Raw genomic sequence first — 23,222 nt, forward strand, 5'->3', positions numbered from 1 at the left:
GTTTTTCATATTAAGTTCATTGTTCCTCCACCTACTGCCAGGCACTCCATATCAGCGACCTCAGTAGTCATTATACATCGTGAGAGAGAAGAATGGGGCGCTCCGAGGAACTTACGGTCTTCGAACGGGGTCACGTGACTGGGTGTCACTTGTGTCATACATCTGTACGCGAGATTTTCACACTCGTAAATATCTCTAAGTCCACTGTTTCCGATGTGATAGTGAAGTGGAAACTTGAAGGGACACGTACAGCATATAAGCGTATAGGCCGACCTCGTCTGTTGACTGACAGAGACCGCCGACAGTTGAAGAGGGTCGTAATGTGTAATAGGCAGACCATCACACAGGAATTCCATACTGCATCAGTATCCACTGCAAGTACTATGACAGTTAGGTGGGAGGTGAGAAAACTTGGATTTCATGCTCGAGCGGCTGCTCATGATGTAAGGAGCATAAACATTGGACGATTGAACAGTGGAAAAACGTTGTGTGGGTGACGAATCACGGTACACAATGTGGCGACCCGATGGCAGGATGTGGATACGGCGAATGCCCGGTGAACGTCACTTGCCAGCGTGTGTAGTGCCAACAGTAAAATTTGGAGGCGGTGGTGTTATGGGGTGGTCGTGTTTTTCATGGAGGGGGCTTACGCCTCTTGTTGTTTTGCGTGGCACTATCACAACACGGCCTACATTGATGTTTCAACCACCTTCTTGCTTCCCACTGTTGAAGAGCAATTCGAGGATGGCGATTGCATCTTACAAAACGATCGAGCACCTGTTCATAATGCACGGGCTGTGGTAGAGTGATTAGACGACAATAACATCCCAATAACGGACGGCCTGCACAGAGTCCTGACCTGGATCCCATAAAACACCTTTGGGACGTTCTGGTACACCGACTTCGTGCCAGGCCTCACCGACCGTCATCGATACCTCTCCTCAGTGCCATTCCCAAGAAACCTTCCTTGACCTGATTGAATGTATGCCTGCGAGAGTTGAAGCTGTCATCAAGGCTAAGAGTGGGCCCTATTGAATTCCAGCATTACCGATGGAGGGCGCCCAGAACTTGTAAGTCTTTCTCAGCCAGGTGTCCGGATACTTTTGATCACATACTGTATCTTGTGTACCATATGGAATATTATTCTTATGGCTGGTTCTGCCAAGTTTCTTTACAAGTCAGAAGAATAGTTGTTTAGTTCTTGTTTCTATTTAGGTATTTCTGTCAAATTCGTCTCTCCGTATTGCAACCTCCATGTCATCTTCACATATTTCCCCTTCCTTTTCTATAACATTGCCTCAGGTTCTTTTCTTTTGTATAGCCCTTCTGTGTACGCCTTTCACCACACAGCCTTCCCTTCTTTGCGTAGTACTGACTTGCCATTTGTGCTCATAATATTCATACAGACCATTCTCTTTTCTCCAAAGGTCTCTCTCTTATTTTCGCTATAGGCGGCTTCCCATAGATTGCATACTTTTACAGTTTTAAATTCCTCCTATAGGCTCCTCTGCTACCTTCACTATTTCATCTCCGAAAGCTACTTATCTTTCTTCTATTCTTACCCTTGTTTCATTCATGTCGGGATGGTTCCTTTGAAATGGCACGGCCGACTTCCTTTCCCATCCGTCCCTAATCCAATGAGACCGGTGACCTCACTGTTTTGGTCTCTTCCACCAACCCCCCCCCCCCCCACCCTTATTTCATTCAATAGTTGCCTAAAGTTCTATCTTAAACTTCCAACAGCAACCTCTGGTTCTTTCAATACGCCTAGGTCATTTCATTATTTTCCCGTGTTTCTGTGATTCCTTCCGTTTTGATCTGTTGTTCATAACCAATAAATTATATCCGGAGTCATCATCAGACCCTGCGAATATTCTGAAGTTTAAAATCTGGTTTCGAAATCTCTTCCTTACCGTTATGCAGTCTGTTTATAGCCATCGGGTATCTCCAGGTCTTTTCCATGTATACAGCGTTCTTTCAGGATCCTTAAACAAAGCGCTATCAATGAATAAATTTGTGCTCCGTGCAAAACTGTACCACAACCATAGCTTCCCCTTTCATTCATTCCAACAGCCTGTTTTCTAGTACTGAATTTGACAATCGTTTTCAGTATCAATTTCTGGAACAAAACCAAGTTCAGGGAATGATTTGAAACTTTGAGAAGATTTATGAAAATAGGCTTATGGTATCTATTTAAGAGATAGAAGAAACAACTTCAGGCTTATTCACGAAAGAGTAGTTCTCAAAAGGAGAGCATGACTCCATGCTGTCAACCTCACTGGAAAACTATCAAAGAATTACAGCACTGTTTATGTAATGGCTGCTAGCAGAAGATTTAAATCGTCGACCGTACTTAGAAAATGTTTTGCACAGACGACGTACATAATCTCCAGTGAACAACAGCATGCAAAATCTTGGAAAGTGAAAAACGATGGCTAAAGTTCTCTCTTTTAAAAATCAGTTTCCAGCAACCGAGGTTATGAGAACATTTCTGTGGTAGATCTGCGACGATCATCTAAACACCCCACTAAGGAAATTTCCCGTGGTTATTTTGAGGGCTACACGATGAATGAACGATGACATATCCTCAGGATATTGAAATTTTGTTGAAGAATCACCGGAACAAAGAAATTTTCTTGAACGGAACATTTTGCAGTGCTGTGTATAAGAGGATAAATGGACGCATATAAACCATTAGGTACATTATAGTTTTCGTTTTTATACAATATCCATTATACAAATGCATTCATCAAAAACACGACGTACTTCTTGTGTAATTTTTCAAATGTTTGTAAGGTAAACAAGGGGAATGTTCGTGGCATTTGGTATCTTCACGGAGCGATGACTACTGGTTCATTCTAAGAATAACATCACCATCACAAGCAACACCTATTCCGTGAAAGAATGCTCCTCAGATGAGCTAGCGCTCAGCGAAGAATGCTCTGAACAGACGATTGCCATTGTTGCTGCCGTAGTATTAACTCGACTGCTGTGGCTCCAACGAACGAGAAGTTCACGATCCTGAGCATTTATAAGTGACGTCCAAATACGTTTCATGGGGACGCGTCACGCATCCACAGAAGAAATATAGTATAGTAAATTTCATTTGTCAACTATGTACGACCAATGCAAACGAGTCGGGGACCAAGAAGCTTTGTTTGAGGAAGGAACACACTTTGTTGTGAAGAGCGGCGGAAATCTGCTGTATCAAATATTGTCACCGGCCCTTGAAAACCAAGTCGTATTTCAGCGGTTTCAATAATATTCAGCGGTCAGTGGGACAAGTTTCTGACGATAAGATAACAGTTTTCGGACTCACGGCGGTTAAAGCCGAGGACAAACAGAAGAGAATAAAACATAACTTTTTGGAGATGCGATCCAATTCTGTTAAATTTTGATGCAACCCGAATGATGAATAAATGTATGTTATTGATGAATCTTACCACTAAATAAAACAAGAAAGTAGCTCAGGTGGACGTTTCCACGGCATACATTAAACAGCAAAGCGGTGCTGGGATCCTGATGGTAGTACTGAGATGAAATTCATAGAAAAGATTTGGGACCCTCAGAGGGAGATGCAGTTGTGATGGATTACAGTCGACAAATCAGTGAAGCTTGCAGTCTATATAAAGTGGATGTCTGCGTGACGATCGTCTACGGTACGGAAATATTATCATGCATTAAAACGAACTTGGCGATGTCCGGTGAACGCGAACTATTCCGTAAGAAAAGAACGATAACTAAAATGTAACTCACCAAAGTATTCGATACTCAAGAATGTTTAAGGAGAGAAATAAGGAACAACAGTAGACATATTCCTCAAGAAATAGCGGTCAGATATATCCTGAAAGCTTTCGACTGAAGAGAACAAGAGTCGTTTAACTGCTGTTCCTAAAGCGAATGAATCGATGCGCTAATGCAAACTCTTGTAAATCACCTCATAGAGGCAGAGAACTCTGAAGAAATGTACGAGGGACATTCAATACGTAATGCAACACATTTCTTTCTGGTTCAGTTACGTTGAAAGAATGAAGAATTTGTTGTGGGACATCGTGGAATATTCCCGCTTCAGCTGCTACACTGCTATACGAGTAGATTCATAAAGTCCCAAAAGATGGCGTTACTGTACGTAACCTACAAAATGGCGTTTGTGAGTTCCAAACAGAGAACTATTATTGACTTTCTTTTGGCGAGAAACCAGAGCATCGCAGATATTGACAGCTGCTTCCAGGATGTCAACGGAGACCTTCCAGTGAATAAGAGGACAATGAATAGTTGGACGAGACGTCTGGCATCATCGCAACAAGGTCACACAAACCTGGCAGTTTTTTGTCGAACATCGTCACAGGAGATGAAATATGGGTTCACCAATTCGAACAGGAAACAACACAACAATCCATGGAGTGGCGCCATACCACCTCTCCTCCGAAGAAAAAGTTCAAAGCCGCATCCTAAGCCGATAAAGTTATGGCGACTGTCTTTCGCAAGTCTGAAGCGGCTATTCTGTTTGATGTCCTCCCTTATATTGAACAATAAACTCTGAAAATTGAAGGAACAACTTTAGCATGTTCGCCGCTAGAAACATGTAAACGAACTTCTCTTTCTGCACGACAACGCAAGACCTCAAACAAGTCTGCGCACCTGAGAGGAGCTCACAAAACTTCATTGGACTGTTCTTCCTCATCCAACCTACAGCCTGGATCTCACACCTTCCGACTTCCACCTGTGTTGCCCAGTGAAGGATGTACTCCGCAGGAGGTAGTAGTAGATGATGAGAATGTTATTAATGCAGCAAGAAATTGTCTCCGACTTCGACCGGTAGAGTGGTTCCATGCGGGCATGCACGTCCTCTCAGTAAGATAGAGTAAGCCCGTCGCATCGAACGGAGAATATTTTGAAAAATGGGTTCAAAATTGTTCAAATGGCTCTGAGCAGCATGGGACTTAACATCTGAGGTCATCAGTCCCTAGAACTTAGAACTACTTAAACCTAACTAACCTAAGGACATCACACACATTCATGCCCGAAACAGGATTCTAACCTGCGACCGTAGCGGTCGTGCAGTGCCAGAATGAAGCGCCTAGAACCGCTCGGCCACAACGGCGGCTTTAAAAAATGGGTTTTGTAGCCAAAAGGGTTGTGAATGATATGTTGTATTGGAATCGTGAATAAAACCACCATGCTTTCAGGAGAAAAAATGTGTTACATTACTTGTTGAACGCCTCTCGTGTTTAAAAAGTACTGCGACCCACGGACGCGGGCGTCTAAGATTTCACTGTCTGGCTTTGTATGGTGATATGAAAGGAATGGACCGTGGATTTCCTTAAGAAATATCATTGCAGTTACCTCAGGTGATTCAGGTAAACCACGATAAATCTAAATCGGAACCAACCGACGAAAATTTGAGCGCCTCTCCTTTGGATTCCGAGTCTTTGCAGTAGATATACAGCAGTATATTCCTCCTGTAAGAGTAATGGCTTATGCAGTTACGGTGGAAGCCGAAAGACTCAGTAACATTGTCAATACGCTCCGTTTTTGTACCACGTGTTGTCTCGTGGCGATCACATTTGCCGAAGGCACTTCTGCCGGAGGCGATACACGTGCGTGCTGTGAATGTCTGCTATAAACCTACTTATCTAATCAGTGTTCCTTAACTATTGTCTACAGTTAATTTGTTGACTTCGAAGCTAACAATAATTACGAATAGATTAATTCACTGATAGTACGCTTCTGCTTAATCACTAGCTAGAGCTTCAAGGCGAGTCAGTCTTTCTTCTTAAATGTCACGTAATTTTTTTGCTATTTTAACAATCTACCGAAAGACAAGAATAATTCTATAAGTGACACTCCCTGTTCTCACTATTTCATCATTTATTCTTTCATGTTTTATTAACAATATTTCTAATGTCATCAAATTACGTATTCCATAATACTTAAAGGCTGCTCATCTTCTGTAGCTACTTTATACTCTACAATGCAAGTTACCATCACAACCTCAGTTTTCTTGTAACCAAAAACATATTGTTTTCACCGAGGTTTTCAAATGGAAGTAAAGCGTACTTAGCTTTTCTTTATTTCAAAGAAGAAGCATAAAATAACTAATGTTAACAGTTCACCCGTAAAAGAAGCAAATAGCAAGATAATTATTTCACAATTTGTTGATTCTTAGAAACTTACAGCCTATAAACAACTTACCATTAATAGAAGATGGCCCATCAACTTATTTTCAGAAATCCTTACGTTATTAAGAAAAAACTCTTGGTTCCATTCGCGTTTTGCAATTTGTAAAAGAGATTCACCACGATACGATAACATTGGTAAAGTACAAAAATTAGAACTAGAAAGTGGAAAAGAGGAAACAGGTTCGTGTGTATTGCAGAATATTTAAAATTATATTTGCAGCATAAGAAAAGACCGTATGCTAGAAATTATCAGTGCCTGTACTCAAATATGTTTTTCCACTTTTACATGCTTTAATATACTTCCTGTAATGTAACTGAATTTTTTTCTGTTTTAAGCACTTCCACAACAGTACTTAATAAGATGACTATTTACATTGATGCTCTGAAAAGAAGAGCATACTTGAATGGAACTTACTGCATTGCTGTAGTTATCTACAGAAACCTAACAAGGTTTCTTCCTGCAAGATACTCCTGCAAGTTGGGGTAAGTGTAATAAGAGCACCTATTTTTTAAATGACAAAAAAATCAAAAAAGGAACTGTATCTAATGAATGTGAATCTGTGTCTACCCATTTTTCTACGCATTCCAATAATGATGTATTTCAGAAAAAAGCAACGGCTAAAAATAAGCAAATAGAATTTTCAGTCTTCGAGGAAATACTTTACTTTGTTCTAAGATAAATGTCGTTGAAACCTACGGTGCGTTTAAAAGGTTTGGTGAATATATAAATTGCAACGTATGTTAAAAACGTAAGTATGTGTTTCTGTATCTGCATCAGCATGAAGAAACTTTTCGAGAAGGGCCACACAAAATCGTACACAGGATACTGGTCGCAGTGGTTAGTCGATCGTAGTGCGAATGGAGACTCGTGCCCTAGAGCAGTGCGATATTTATTTACTTTCCGTATGTAAGGATTGCCGTCTAGTGGGTGTGGTAAACCGTGCCAAGTACAACAGAAAACAAATTATTTCATTATTATCCACGTATGGGCCCAAAAGGACCACAAGAGATACAATCCATCACTTGATGGTTGGCCTTTCTTTGGGTCCAAATTTGTTTCATCCTTTCAGAATGAAGTCTCTTTCTTTCATCAGGCCATGGTGTTCCAGTCTGTTTTCTAATTTTCCTCTGACCAACTTTTCTCTCAAATATATTTTGCCTGAATGTTTTTTCTATCTGTAACGTCTGCCTGAGTTATACCGGCTACTTTAAGATCCTCCTTAATCGCAGCGATCCATTTAATTGGCTGAGTTTTAGCCTTACTTCTGTTTTCGTAGAATTCTGCTATTTATTTTGTCCACCTAGAGGGTGCCATTCTTTTAATGTGCTCATAAAATGTATGTCCTCGTTTTCTCCTGTCACCATGTATGTGTGTTTATTATTCTATTTCTTTATTACTTCTCAGTCTATAAGTTTCTCCATCAGTAATTTTGGGACCTAATATTTTCGTAATAGTCTTTCTTTCTTTTTTTGAATTTCTTCAATATCCCTCTACGTATTTAAAATTAAAGTTTCTGCTCCATAAAGACATTCAGGTTTGATTACAGCGCTGTAATGCCCAAGTTTACTGAATTTAGAAAGAGATTTTTATTACAAATTTTTGTGTTAATTTGAATGCAGCTGCCATTTTTTGACAGCGGTCTTCGTTTGCAGCTTTTTCCAGACCATTCTCTTCTATGATTTACCCCAAGTATTTAAACTGGGTAACCCTTTTTATTTTTCCATATTTTGTGTTCAAAAACTTTGGTGCTTGTTTGTTGCATGTCATATATTCCGTTTTTTCCAAAGATATTTGCAGGCCTATTTTTCCGCAATTTCCTTAAGAATTTCAATTTGTTTTTGAGCTGTGGGAATATCCCTAGTTAAAATTGTCAGATCATTTGCAAAGGCGAGGCAATCTATTCTAATATTACTTCTGCCTAACATGATTGATTTATCTATCAATATTTTGGCTCGGCTTTTATTCTCGCCATTCTGTAATCTCCATTTCCAAAACACAGTTAAACAGTAATGGTAAGAGTTCACCTCCCTGTCTGACACTAGTCTTTATATCAAATGGTTCAGAAATTTTTCCCTGAATTTAACTTTAGAGCTAGTGTCAGTTAACGTTTCCTTAATCAGTGTTAAAGTTTTATTATCTAGCCCTTGCTCCCTTAAAATTTGGAAAAGAGATTCGCGATCAGCTGAGTCGTAGGCCTTTTTAAAAATCCACAAATGTGCTTACAATATTGTTATCAGAAACCCTTTGGTGCCTAAGGATTAGTTTTAAATTAAGAATTTGTTTTGGGCAGGATTTTTTTGGTCTAAAGCGTGCTTGGTATTCGCCAATTTTAGGTTCTAACTATTCTTGGGCTCGGTCAAGTAAACAAGAATTTTGTATGTGACCGGGAGAAGAGAGATACCTCGGTAATTATTAACATCAGTTCTATTCCCTTTTTTATGCAGTGCATGAATTACGGCAGCTTTCCAGTCATCAGGTATTTTCTCAGATTGCCAGATATGTCCTATTAGCTGAGTGATCTCTTTTATAGTGTTAGGGCCAGCTGATTTAGGTAGTTCTGCAATTATACCATCTTCTCCGGATGCTTTATTGTTTTGAAGTCTATTAATTTGTTAAATTATATCCATTTATTCAGGTTCTGTTGAGTTAGGGGTGATTTTATTAGTTTTCTGTGGTTGGAATTTATTCGCCGGTACTGGAAAGTTAAATAGTTTTTCAAAGTAATTAGGAAGTACCTTACAATTTTCCTGGTTGTTAAGATCCAAACAGCTATTTTTATTTTTGAAGAAAGACTTTGAGGTAGGTAACTAGTTAGTTTTGTTTTGAATGTTTTATATACGTTTCACATATTGTTCCTTCGGAAGCCTTTTCCGATTTCCAAAAATTGGGCATTTTCGTAGTTTCTTTTAGTCTTTCGGATTAATTTAGATGTTTCTTTTCTTACAGTTAGAAAGGTGTTGTACGTATTTTCAGTTTTGTTACTATTCCAATTTTTGAATGCCTCATGCCTAGACTTAACTGCTGTTTCACAATCCGCTTTCCACCAAGGGTGTTTTTGTTTCTTTCGAAGCGGAATTAAATGTTGTGCTGTTGCGATGAACTTTTCTTTTAGGTTTTGCCAATTGTTGGATTGTTTGCTGTTAAGGTCGCTTGTTAGAGTGTTGGGGTTGTTTTAGCAGTGTCAAATTTTAGGATAATTTTTTTTGTTTTGAAGTGTTCTTGAGGTTGAAGTTTTACTTTTGTTCGCATTAAATAATGGTCAGAATGTATTTTAGGCCCCTTTCCCGACTTCCACATTTAGAATTTCTTTGTAGTTAGGGTATGAAAGTGCTACATGATCGACTTGAAATTTCCCAATAAATGTATTGGGTGCCCACCAAGATTTTTATTTAGAAGCGTTCTTTTTAAAATGTGTTGACATTATTTTGAGGTAAAAATTTTGCACGTATCAACAAATCTTTAGTCATTTTGGTTTGTCCATTTATGAGCAGGAAAGCCATCCACCGTTTTCTTATATTTTTGTCTCTTTACCTAATTGACCATTAAAGTCACACATTAAAATTTTAACATAGTTTGAGGGAATTTTTGAGATGATGCTTTCTAACGTTTCCCAATCTTCATTAATTTCTTCAGGTTTTCTTACGGTTATCCTGATTAACTGGCATATGGGCATTAATTAAAGTGTATGCCTTATTTGCGCATTTAAGGGAAATTGTCAGTAGTCTATTATTAATGAGTTTTACCTCCGTTATTGAAATTAAAATACTTGGGAGACTGCAAACGAACTCCCAGATGTGGTGTATTATTAAGTATTCTTTTATCTGTTTTGATTTTAAAAAGACGATAATTAACTAAATCCATGGTGTTATTGTCCGTCATTCCTGTTTCTTGAAGTGCAAAAATTTGAATCTTCTGTTGTTTTAATGTATCTAACAGTTGATGAAGTTTACCTCGCTGCAAAAGTGTTTGTATGTTAAGTGTTGCAAAAAGTGTATTTGTTTTGGTTTTACGTTGGCCAGAAAACTCGGACTTCCTCTATTGAATCACACTGCATTTTAACCTGACTGCCCCAGAATTCGAAAGACCAGTTGCGTCACAATTACTGGTGTAATATTGTCATTCTCAAAATGCTCCATGATGATTGTACCTGGAATCAGGTGGGGTTGAGTAGACTCATTGAGTGAACTCAGAGTGTTGAGACTGGAAGGATTTGTTACAGAATATAAATTTCAGCTGCACCACTGGTGAAAAGACACAGACCACTAGGTAAGGTCGGCTTCTTAGACTTAAGTTACAAAGTCTTGAAGCCTGAAGAAAAGTATTTTATTTTTTTAGACCACCGTCTTTCTTGTTAGCTACATAAATTGCGTGTAATACATCACTGATCTACTTGAAAACGTGCTTTACAAAGTATTTATATGAAATTAAATTAAAACTGCATCTCATATCCACTTACTTATTGCTCTTCGTATCTCCAGTGGCTGCTTATATGGTAAGGCTTAGACGCGTACGGTCAAACGAATCACAGCTGAATTATTCTAGCTAATAGCATTGTTTGCCACAGGGTCCCTGATTGGAAAATATTCCAAAAGTACATTATCCAGTAATCATCATAAAATTTGCCTCTCTTCTCTCGCCATTCGAACAGGCCCCGATCGACCGCCGTATTATCTTCTGTTGACAGGCGTCACTGGATGTGGATACGGAGGAGCATGTGCTCAGCACAATGCTCTCCCGGCCGTTGTCAGTTTCCGTAACCAGTGCTGCCACTTCTCAGTCAGATGGCTCCTCAGTTGGCCTCACAAGGGTTGAGCGCCCCCCGCTTGTCAACAGCACTCGGCAGACACGAACGGTGACACATTCAAGCGCTAGCCAAGCCCAACAGCGCCTAACTTCGGTAATATGGCGGGAACCGGTGTTACGATGCGGCAAGGCCGTTAACGGTAAAGCCTCTTTGCTATTTATAAGTTTAATACTGAAATTATACCTCAGTTTTGTATCATGATCATTGACACAAACATTTTTTATCAACATATCTGGTCATAGCGTGATAGTATCAGAACAAATGACGTGTTAACCTAGAGCAAACATGCAAGGGGACTCCGTTCTGCAAATCTAGGCGCTGGTCCCTCGATCTGAGCATACCTAAAGCATTTTTCTTTCAAGCGAATTGAACAATTCGCAGCTCATACGATTGTTACACCATCTAGTTTCCTAGGGCATGCAAGTCTCTGACGAAATATAGACATTTTGCTTATCCACCTCCCTGACACGTCTCTACATATGCATATTAACCATTGAATTTTTTAATAAAATTAATCTCATTAAGTTGTTGGTCGTTTTCCTTAATGGTACAGTGCGTAAACAGAATTCTTTGCTACAAATTGCAAAAAAAAAAAAAAAAATCAGCGACCGAAACGCATGTGATGTGTGTTCAAGTGTAAGCGACGGAGGCTGTGAGCGTATAAAATGTTTGCACTACTTGCGGGAAGGAAGCTTATCATGATGTGTAAGTCGAGATCGACCGACGATATACATAACGGCAGAAAACAACGGTCAAGCATCACAGATGCTATAACAGATTTAACACCTCTGAGACCGGTATCTGAGGAATTAAGGATTATCCATGATCTTGTTATTGTCATCGCTCACAAAGATATGTGAAAGAGAAAAAAATCTGTTCCTTTTTTTAGCTGCAGAAACAGGAAGGTGACTTCAAGGGCACAGGGTTCAAAACTGTTATAGGTTTCGTTGACACTTTTGACTACGTTTCATCTTACCAACAAATCACCATCATAGTCGATGAAATCTACTGCTAACAGTCCGATTGCAAGGTAGGGTAAGCAAAGGTCACGGTCGCAGTCAACAGCTGCCTGCGTCATCTTTCAACCAAATCTAAAAGTATGTGACACTAATGTTTCAAAAAAAAAAAAAATGGTTCAAATGGCTCTGAGCACTATGGGACTTAACATATGTGGTCATCAGTCCCCTAGAACTTAGAACTACTTAAACGTAACTAACCTAAGGACATCACACACATCCATGCCCGAGGCAGGATTCGAACCTGCGACCGTAGCAGTCCCGCGGTTCCGGACTGAGCGCCTAGAACCGCTCTAATGTTTCAATCAAATTGAACATAAGCTTTCACTGACAGCCTCCAGTGGCTTTATAAATGCTGTATTGCCGAAAGCATATTGTGGTCATTGAGATTTCTTTGAATGTGTAAAGATATTTTCTACATGTTCTTCAGTCTTTTTCTTCATACTACCATTCACTGAACATTTTAGACGCATCTGCTGTCAACGATATTCAAACTATGAGGACCTGAAACTTGAACTTTAGTGATTTTTCGAGTCCTTAAACGTTACGTAAGTTATTTGCAAGTTGCAGAACTTTGTATCATTTTTAACTATCATTTTGTGACGGCCCAGACTTAGCTGGCTTATATTAAGTCAAGAGGGACTTTTCTCGGCTTGGCACTCAGAGGGCGTTGACATCAATGGTGTTTTGTTTTGATTATGTTGGCTCAGGTTGCACAATAACGTAAGTCAGCTGGTAACGTGATATATCGAAGAGTTTTGTCCATATGGAATATAATGACTTAGGGCAACTATTTGTTTTGAACGGTCCGTCGCGAAAATAAATTCATCTAAAGTTGTTGTAGACTTGTAACATATCTTCTCTTATAACTTGGACAGTTATTAAATGGGCATATGTACTGGAACTTGTGGTGTACGTCAAACGCGCTCTGAAACTGCAGCTACCGATGAAATAAATCTCGGAAGAGCACACTGCAGTACTAGCCGATCGGCGATTAAGTTGTACTAGTTAACTGAAAACATAAAAACGTCTGAAGTAAGTTTACAGTAACTTTTACATGGAGATTTAATTATTGCTACGTGTGTCTTTTATTTAATGTTGACCAAAAGCAAATGCGGAAGCAAATATTTGGATCATTTTTTAAAGAATTCAACTGCTTTTATGCGTTTATTTGTTGTTGTGGATAAGTGGGTCCAACAGAAACGAAACAACAGTAAAACAGTATGTGGAAGCCGTGGTCATACTTCAGGAAAGGAGAGATCGATTTCGTTCACCAATCTATAACTAACGTTTGCTGGGCTTCTAAAGGAAATCTTCTTATTAGGTGTGTTGAAAAGCGTAAAGCGAAACTAGAGAATACAATACCGGCCTTCTGGGCCAACAAGATGCAAAAATGCGAGAGAGGCCTGAATGTAAGGAAAGGGCATCTTTCATCGGGATAGTACATCTGCACACAAACTTACATCAGCAGTGGTAAACTGAGGCATTTTAGGTACTACATGTAATCACTCCTAGCCTCTGATTTCCAATTACGTCCGTATTTAAAGAAATTTGCAACTGAAAACGTTTTCAATTCAACGAAGAGGATGTTTTGCAGACCTTTCCGAATATCACTTAAGGGGTGTTCTCTACACACTGTGGCAGCGTTTGAGTAAGTGCATTGATATCAAAGAGGACTACGTGAATAACAAGTACGCTCTTTACTTAAAAACAAAATAATTATCTGCGCCGGACGAGGTTGGCCGAGCGGTTCTAGGCGCTACAGTCTGAAACCGCGCGACCGCTACGGTCGCAGGTTCGAAGCCTGCCTCGGGCATGGATGTGTGTGATGTCCTTAGGTTAGCTAGGTTTAAGTAGTTCTAAGTTCTAGGGGACTGATGACCTCAGAAGTTAAGTCCCATTGTGCTCAGAGCCATTTGAACCATTTATCTGCCAGACAGTTAACCTTGCTTCTTCACTCTTATTTATTTCATCGGGCTTTAACATTGTATTAATTAGATCAGTTCGTTTCCTTATGTGCTTATTTTGTAGACACCACACACACACACACACACACACACACACACACACACACACACAAAGAGAGAGAGAGAGAGAGAGAGAGAGAGAACATGTAACACCTATGCTTCTGCCTGATACTGGGATAGAAAGCGCTCTTTGCTCTACAAAGTAGCGACGTTACCTCCAGAGCACGGAGGGCGACTTATAGCCTTGTAGGGCCGTGTTTACAAGAAAATGATTCTAATCAGGCGTTCTGCCCCAAGATTTCCGTTTCACAATTCCAGTTTATTTTTTAGAAACGTTTAGCTGTAAACGTATGCACGCATTATGTTACTGTACTATTCCTATCCTGTCACCAGCTATAGAACACCAGCAAAAGAATGCAGTGTTCCATTAAAATTAATCATAATTGATTCTACATTTCATTCGTAAAAACAGTCACGAGTGTTGCGAATACAGCACGTTACTCGTCTCTGTACGTACTGTCGCCTGGCGAAAACTATTTAGTACTAAGGACAGGTTATGAAATATTTGGAATCATACTCACTTATGCCCGCCTCCATAGGCAAGTTGCCACCGGGTCTGACCGTAACGCATAGAACCTGTGTTTCAGTTTCCGGTACTGCCAAGGAGAACTGATTCAGGGTGTAATCAGCCTGATAATGCCAATTGAGGAGCTGTCTGAGTGATAAGTAGCTGCTCCAAAGTCTGGGAAACTGGTAACGGCTGGGAGAGCGATGTGCTATACCGCACAGGCATGACAGCATTGGCAGAGGATGACACAGCGATCGATAGGCACTGAATGACCTGTCCGGGTGCTAGTATATACCCTGTATCGAGGTTGGTACATACAGTATGGACTGAGGAAATTATGGCTCAGCTGTACACAACATAGAAAGACTGACATTCGATACGAGAGCTGGGTTCGATGTCTAGTATGTAGCAACAGACATGGTATAATAGTGGCCAACCTGAAAACAGGTCTCTGAAGAGTATGCGGCGCAGATTCAGACATACTGTACTGCAGACGCTTCCTTCGTTTCTCAGTCGCCATCGTCTGCTGAACCAAACATATTAGCAACTGAAGTATACGTCTGGTGGCGGCAGAGGTGGCCGAGCGGTTCTAGGCGCTACAGTCTGGAAACGCGCGACCGCTTCAGTAGCAGGTTCGAATCCTGCCTCAGGCATGGATGTGTGTGGTGTCTTTAGGTTAGTTAGGTTTAAGTAGTTCTAAGTTCTAGGGGACCGATGACCACAGCAGGTAAGTCCCATAGTGCTCAGAGCCATTTGAGCCAAACGTCTGGTGCTCTAAAAATCATGGTTTAAACCACCTGTCTTATTGGGGTGTGTAGTATTTCTCGTCCACACTGTGAGTCTATGCATCGCACCCATAGCATAGATTGAGAGGGGCGCTTGCATATTGCATGACACGTTTGTATAGAAAAACTACAGCTCTAGTTTCCGAATATGGATGAGCAAATCGTTTTTAGAGACGAGCGAATATCATGATTTCTCATATCACTATTTGTGTCTCAATAACAGACGTTGGTATTAGCAAAAAACAGAAGCATCTCACTGAGATACGAACGTAATCTACTCAGTGCGACGTGGAAGAACTTAGAAGCTGAATTAAGGACACTGCTGCTGGCTACCGGAACCTATATTGATGCTAAAGTAAGTGCACTGATGAGTGCTACCCAGAAAGCATAAAATAAGGAGATTCCAACCTTCAGCTCAAATTACACAGAGCTAGGGGCAGTGTGAAACACTGTACTTCTACCTGCATCTCATATGAAAGAGTGACTAAAAGGCTCTACCAGAGACGTCTCGAAGCAATGCAGTGACTAAGCAGGCTGTATGTGTTCGACAATCAAACAAGAATACTGAATTCAATAAAGTATCGGTATTGTAGCCCGGATGACATCGTCGTTAATAGGATAGGAGGGTCAGTTCTAGCTGCGGTAACGATCTTATCTCAAAGTCACTTTGATCGTCATGTTACATCTGATGCAATGGGACTATCTACATTCAAGGTCACCTCAGGGAAACTCCATCCTACCCACGTACATAAGGCCGCTGTATGTAGTTCATTCGAGTTCACGACATAACCCAATGCTGGTTATGTGGTCTGTGGACTCGTTTGTATGGTACAATCGAAAAAAATGTGCAAATGTGTGGGAAATCTTATGGGACTTAACTGCTAAGTTCATCAGTCCCTAAGGTTACACACTACTTAACCTAAATTATCCTAAGGACAAACACACACACCCATGCCCGAGAGAGGACTCGAACCTCCGCCGGGACCAGCCGCACAGTCCATGACTGCACCGCCTTAGGTACAATCGAGCTCAGTGTGTATCCTAAAACTGAAACTTACTGAAAGATTAAAACTGTGATGGTCAGAGACTCGAACTCTGGACCTTCGCCTTTCGCAGGCAAGTGCTCTACCGACTGAGCTATCCAAGCACGACTTACTATCCGTCCTCACAATCTTACTTCCGCCAGTACCTCTTTTCCTACCTTCCAAACTTCACACAAGTGCTAGCCCCCAAAATTTCACTACAAAATTTCTGTGAAGTTTGGAGAGTAGGAGACGACATACGGGCAGAAGTAAGAATGTAAGGACGGGTCGTGCTTGGGTAACGCAGTCGGTAGAGCACTTGACCACGAAGGGCAAAGGTCCCGAGTTTGAGTCTCAGTCCGGAACAAAGTTTAATCTGCCAGAAGATTTCGTATCAGCACTACAGAGCCAAAATTTCATTCTGAAAACTTCCCTCTGACTATGGCTAAGCCACGTCTCTGCAATATCCTTTCTTGCGGAAGTTTCTTGCAAGTTTAACGGTAAAACTTCTGTGAATTTTGGAAGGTAGGATACGAGGGACTAGCGGAAGTAAGATTGTGAGGAGAGGTCGTGAGTCTTGCTGGGGTAGCTCAGTAGGTAGAACACCTGCCCGCGAAGGGCAAAGGTCCCGAATTCGGATCCCGATCCGACACATAGATCTAATACGACAGGGAGTTCCATATCAGCACACATTCCGCTGAATAGTGCTCCTGCATCTTGCGTAATTGTGTGACAGAAACTGGTAGGAAAACGGTCACCAACTACCTCTCTCCCCAGCGGCCCCCACCTTCTTCAGTACCCCTTCCCCCGGACCAATAAGTATTAAGCTCGCCCCCCCCCCTCCCTTATGCATTTATTACTAGAGCAAATTTGTGGGCAACATCATTGAAGGTCTGGCAATGCAGTGAGAGGATCAGGTTTCTTTGGGATCAGGGTGTCGGAATTTGTTGTAAATAATAATAATAATAATAATAATAATAATAATAATACAATAATTTGACTATTATTTCAATTGCTTGAGATTCGTCATTCGACGTTTGTATGTTGTAGTGAGAGGAGTACCAGACCATAATTTTCCTAATTAAAAAATAGCGGTAAATATTACCGTAGTTTATGAGGTAAGGAAATTTGAAATTACATTGTGTATATAAATTAATGACGTGATGGAATATTTTATGAGATGAAAATAAATATTAACGTCAGATAATTTGACACGGCTTTGTGTGGCTGAATTGCTATTGTTTTATGAAATCTTTTGTCACCACTACTTTACTAGTGTGTGTGTGTGATGTCACAGAGTATGTATTGAAACAAGTGTGTTGTTGTAATGGCAGAAATGCTGTAAATTAATGGTGTCACAGCATACTATGCAAAATCTCGGTAAATATTAACAATATTTTTGACGTAAGACACTCTGAAATAACAGTGTGACTCTGGAGAGGCTGACTTACATAATGAAATGACTTCATGTCATATTCTGCAAAATGGTGGAAAATTTTGAAGAATTTGTCCAGCAAAGTGGAAGACAACATTCAAGAAACCAAACAACAAATACAATCATTACAGGAAATAGCTCAGAGTATTGGCCTCGAAATATCTCTTGAAAAAAGAGAAATAATGCTAACGGCAAGCAAAATGCCACTGGCAAGCAAAATTAGAATTGTAAAACACAACATAAAATTGTTGGAAAGTTTAAATACTTGGGAAAAATAATAACACATAACCTGAGTGAGAAACCTTCATTGCAGAGTAGAATAAACAAACTGATTAAAACACCTCATGTTACCAAAAACACGTATAGCAAAAAATGCCTCTCTATAGCCACAAAACTGAAACACTACTAAACAGTCACACAGCCGCAAATAACATATGCTAGCGAAACTATATTTACAACAACCAACACTGTAGCAATAGACAGATTACTCAAAACTGAAAGAAGGATAGTCAGAACATGTATAAATAAAAAAATACCAAAAAGGTGGAGTTTGGAGGATAGATTCAAATGAAACAGTTTATAAAGAGATAAAACCAGTCACAAGTAGAGCGAAAAAGAAACGGATCTCTTTCCTCGGACATTTGATGAAAACAACAGAAAATAGAATTAGCAGGAAATAATTGAAAAATTATGGAATAGCAATAGCGGCATTATATGGATCGCAGAGATCGAGGAGGACATGATGAAATTACAAATTACGATGGAGGGGCCGGCCGCGGTGATCTCGCAGTTCTAGGCGCGCAGTCTGGAACCGTGCGACTGCTACGGTCGCAGGTTCGAATCCTGCCTCGGGCATGGATGTGTGTGATGTCCTTAGGTTAGTTAGGTTTAACTAGTTTCTTAGTTCTAGGGGACTAATGACCACAGCAGTTGAGTCCCATAGTGCTCAGAGCCATTTGAGCACTTCACATGACGTTTTCCGCTAACATATCTAGGGCAAACTACAGTTCACACTGTGCCTTCAACTCAGGCACACAGTATTTTTCCGCGACCATGGGGTGCCATGTTGCAGAGCTGTGGTGCACAATCATCATACACAAACATCAGAAGTTGCTGCAGTATCTCCAGCTCAACGTCTGCTATGACGATGGAGCCATGCCATAGTTAGTGAAAAAGAAAAAGCCACAAGCACTAATCCTACCATTGTTGTTTACATTTTTAGGCCGATTTTCACCCAAATGCCTGGGTTCCCATTCTAATATCAATAAGTAAATACAATGTTAAACGCTTACCACAGCTCATTATTTTAACCAAATACACCAATACACTGCGTTAAACGATTTCCGTAATGGATTGTTCACTTGACAACAAATATACCCCTGATTATACCTTCTACAAGAACACTGACAATTGATCAGATCCCCCATTACTGTTTACTCGTATATTGGATGGCTGACAACAGATTGCCATGATCTGAAATACTCTACTAGAGCCAGAACCCTATCGCCCACGAGAATCCTCCCCTTCCCATTTCTCTCTGGACCAATCAGAATCAAATGCCGCGTCCCACTTTTATTACTAGAGAAAATGCATGGGCTGCGTCATTCTTGTTCTGTTCGGTATAGAGAGAGCATATTCGTGAACAAGAGCAACAACAGGGATACAGGGATCAGCCAACGCCACCAAGCAGAATAAAAGAATAAGAAGACTGACAAGTACTATTAACCTACCACAAAAAGATATTTAAAACAAATAAAGTCTTGATGCAAACCAAACCTACGTCACTCCTATGTTATTAATGAGTGTGTGATGTTGCAGTGTCTGCTAAAAACGAGGCGTTGCCCTATCGGCGGACTTACTGGAATTTAAAGATGCCATGATGTTTTCTGTAAGCTCTACATAGCAAGACCCCCAACCAGTGTTTAAAAACACATCAGTAAACACGAGATGCTTGAATGTTTAATAAATTCCAATCTCAATTACAAATGGCCATTAAGATGGCCAGGTAAAAGATATGGGCCTATGAGATTTTCGCCTACAATGCCGGACCAGATATTCACAGCAAAATGTACTTGTTGGTGTGACTCTACTACAGAGAGAGGTTTTTCCTCATCCCACTCATGCTGTTCCAAATACCATCACGATCAAATGAGACCTCGTGAGTGAACAGGAAGATTTGGAGGCAATCTTGTTGATCAGTCCATTGTTGGGGCAACCACTGACGCAGTGCGACCCTTGCTTCACAGTCAGTCACAAGCATTGCATGGACTCGTCGTGGGTGATATGGGTGTAATTGTTGTCCGTGGAGTAATTGCCACATGCTAGTATGTGCAGCGTACATTTCGCGCGCTATACGTTCCAGCACCTCCTCTTCAAAATCGGGTGTGCGAGTAGCCCTGATGTTGCCAGTTTCCTCTTTTCTTCTTTCCAATGAACCAGTCTCACACATTCGTCGATTGATAGAAATAAGCACTCGTCGTGACGGATGATGCCTGTTAGGAAAGCGTTTCCTGTACAGACTTCCAGAAGCGACAGCATTGCGTACATTCACAAGGTGCATGTCAGTGAATTCTGTGAAACTGTACTCGTACCGCTCCATCGTATTGTACTGCATGCCTTTGAATAGCACTGAGTAATAAACAGATCTGTCGTTGATTCATAGCACGCTCTGCCATGGGATAATGTAAATACAACAGAGTCCCCTTATGGACGAGTAAAGTAAACAAAACCTGCATCAAGACTCCCTAGAAATCAGGATCATTCTCTTTGTTTCCCTGCAGGAAATAAAAAACCTATATCTAAATAAACAGCACAGTACGTGTAAACGTGTACGCTTGTTAGTTGTGAATAAGGTGGAAAACATTATTGGTAAACAAAGTGGTAGAAAAGTTTACTTCCATATCTCCTTCAGCTGCCTTCTCCGATCCCAGATGATTCAAATGGCTCTGAACACTATGGGACTTAACTTCTGAGGTCATCAGTCCCCTAGAACTTAGAACTACTTAAACCTAACTAACCTAAGGACATCACACACATCCATGCCCGAGGCAGGATTCGAACCAGCGACCGTGGCGGTCGCGCGGCTCCAGACTGTAGCGCCTAGAACCGCTCGGCCACTCCGGCCGGCTCCGACCCCAGATTCCCTACCTCAAATTGTTGAGTGGAGCATTCTCTATGTCCTGTTACAGTCTTGCACACTCTTACAGAAACACCCGTATAGGATATGGGTGACATCGCACATGCAATTTGGAAAAAGTATAATATAGAGGGAGGAATTGGAATTTTCGGTAAGGGCTGTAGATCTTTAATATAAGTTGTTTAATACACAGGGCGAACATTAATAACACCGGCAATTGCAGGGTCGGATTACTATGAACGCAAGTCTGGAAAGAGACAGTGTGACAACAAATCATCTCGAAACACATTACAGAGCTCCATCGCATCCAAGTCACATTACACAATCAATGTTTAAAGTGGCTGCTTGAGGCGCAATGCACGAGTTCACACGTCGCATCATGGATTGCTGCACTCTTCCTCACGTTTCAGTATCCCTCCGAACAGCGTCACAGGCGTCGAGAACATACTGCTGAAGAGTCTGCACATAATGAATTGGTTCATTACTACGGTTCACATAATCGTACTGTACCTTACACCATGTTGGCAGGCTACTTGCCTCGAGCTTGCACTACGATTCTTCTCCATATACTGTAGAACCCAGTCCTCGAAACCTGGTGTACACGCAGTTTGCCATCTCGCTGCATGTTCGGCTGCTGAAAGGACCCATGACCACACAAATGCCCAAAAAGTGCCTGAAATGTGGTTGGTGTGTGTGAGGGTACTTATTCTGGTATATCCATGCTGCTTGGGCATGCACAAACACCATGTCGACAGTAGTAGGGCATGTGCGGCATGAGGGCATTTTGTATGTATAGGTTGTGTACATTTAGGGCAAGGATACATTCAGGGACATACCTATTGTTATGCTAATTGATTTATAACCCCTAGGGTGTTGATTTATGACGCCCTGGGAATAAACCATCCTTCTGAGAAACACTCCACCCCTGCCAATCCCCTCCTACTCCTCCCCCTCCCTCTGGGAAATCTCCTTACTGATACAACCAAAATTTTGATATCATGTTAATTGACTCACTAATTAAATTTATCAATTGATTACCTCCATCTCCTCTCGGAAATCCGCACAACTTCCCACCCATTCCCCCTCCCCCCACTAATAAGAGTGCACTTTTTGAATTTCTCGCACTTTTGAATGAGAGAACGAGCGTACTTTTCTTTGTGATACTCCACCTCTGGTAAATCCCCAGCCTGCCTTACTCCCTCCCAGAAACCCTAAGTCACTTTTGATATCAAATTAATTGACTGTATTAATTAAACTGATCAAAAAAAACTGGTGGGAAAATGCTCAGTTGAGGTACCTCAGCTTAACCTATTGTGCTGCTTTTCCCCTCTTGGTATTCTGTCATTGAACATAAGCTGCCTTAGGTCACCCTCCTGAACAGTGAAACTTTGGCAATGCCAGCCACTCGTGCTGGAGGAACATCAGAAAAATCATCAAGCGAATGTCGGCCGAAGAACCTGAGACAGAAGCCAACAGGCAGTTTGTCAGAGGGAAAGTAGTTACTGAGGGGGAGGGAAGAATGATGTGGATGAGAACTGAGGGCAGTCCGCAGCTCGTGGTCGTGCAGTAGCGTTCTCGCTTCCCACGCCCGGGTTCCAGGGATTGATTCCCGGCGGGGTCAGGGATTTTCACTGCCTCGTGATGACTGGGTGTTGTGTGATGTCCTTAGGTTAGTTAGGTTTAAGTAGTTCTAAGTTCTAGGGGACTGATGACCACCATAGATGTCCCATAGTGCTCAGAGCCATTTGAACTGAGGGCAAGAGGTGGTAATGACAGTGAGACAGGGATGGCTGTTGGAGACGGAGAGAGAGGATAGCTGGCATTGTGATCTGTGAGTTTGATAGAAAAAGAGAGTGGGGAGCGACTGGGTTGGAACAAGGAGGTGTTGGAGGGGGAGAGGAGGGGGAGAGAGCCCCTGGGGGGGGGGGAGGGGTGGTGAGGGAGGGGGGAGTTCATGATCTGGGAGAGGGTTGAAATTTCTTTGGGAGAGAATGTAGAGGGTGTGTAGGTGGAGTGTTGGTGGGATGTGTAAGTAGAGGCGTGGCGACCCTCTGGGTTGGGTAGGAGAAGGTACACAATTGGACTGTTGGAATCGAATTTGGGGGTGGTGTAGATTATCCACACGTGTTTTATGTGAGTGAGAAGAGATGGGAATGTGATGAGTTGGTAAAGGCTCCTTGTGAGGGAAGTGAAGCAGATGCGGAAAGCGAGGTGGAAAGCATGGCGTTTGAGGATCTGGAGGGACTTATAGAACTTGGGTGGTGCAGATATGCAGATAATACTGGCACAGCAAAGGATGGGACAGA

General features: G+C 41.3%; 1 protein-coding gene across 1 annotated transcript in view; it reads left to right on the plus strand.

Moving 5' to 3' along the window:
* Positions 1-23,222, plus strand: part of LOC126298235 (uncharacterized) — a 512,920-nt gene that overhangs the window by 382,651 nt on the left and 107,047 nt on the right. The window contains exon 11 of the mRNA XM_049989541.1: positions 6,519-6,665. Within this exon, the coding sequence (XP_049845498.1) occupies positions 6,519-6,665 (147 nt within the window). The remainder of the gene's footprint in view (positions 1-6,518; positions 6,666-23,222) is intronic.

Source organism: Schistocerca gregaria, chromosome X, assembly GCF_023897955.1.
Source record: "Schistocerca gregaria isolate iqSchGreg1 chromosome X, iqSchGreg1.2, whole genome shotgun sequence".
In the NCBI taxonomy this organism is placed as follows: domain Eukaryota; kingdom Metazoa; phylum Arthropoda; class Insecta; order Orthoptera; family Acrididae; genus Schistocerca; species Schistocerca gregaria.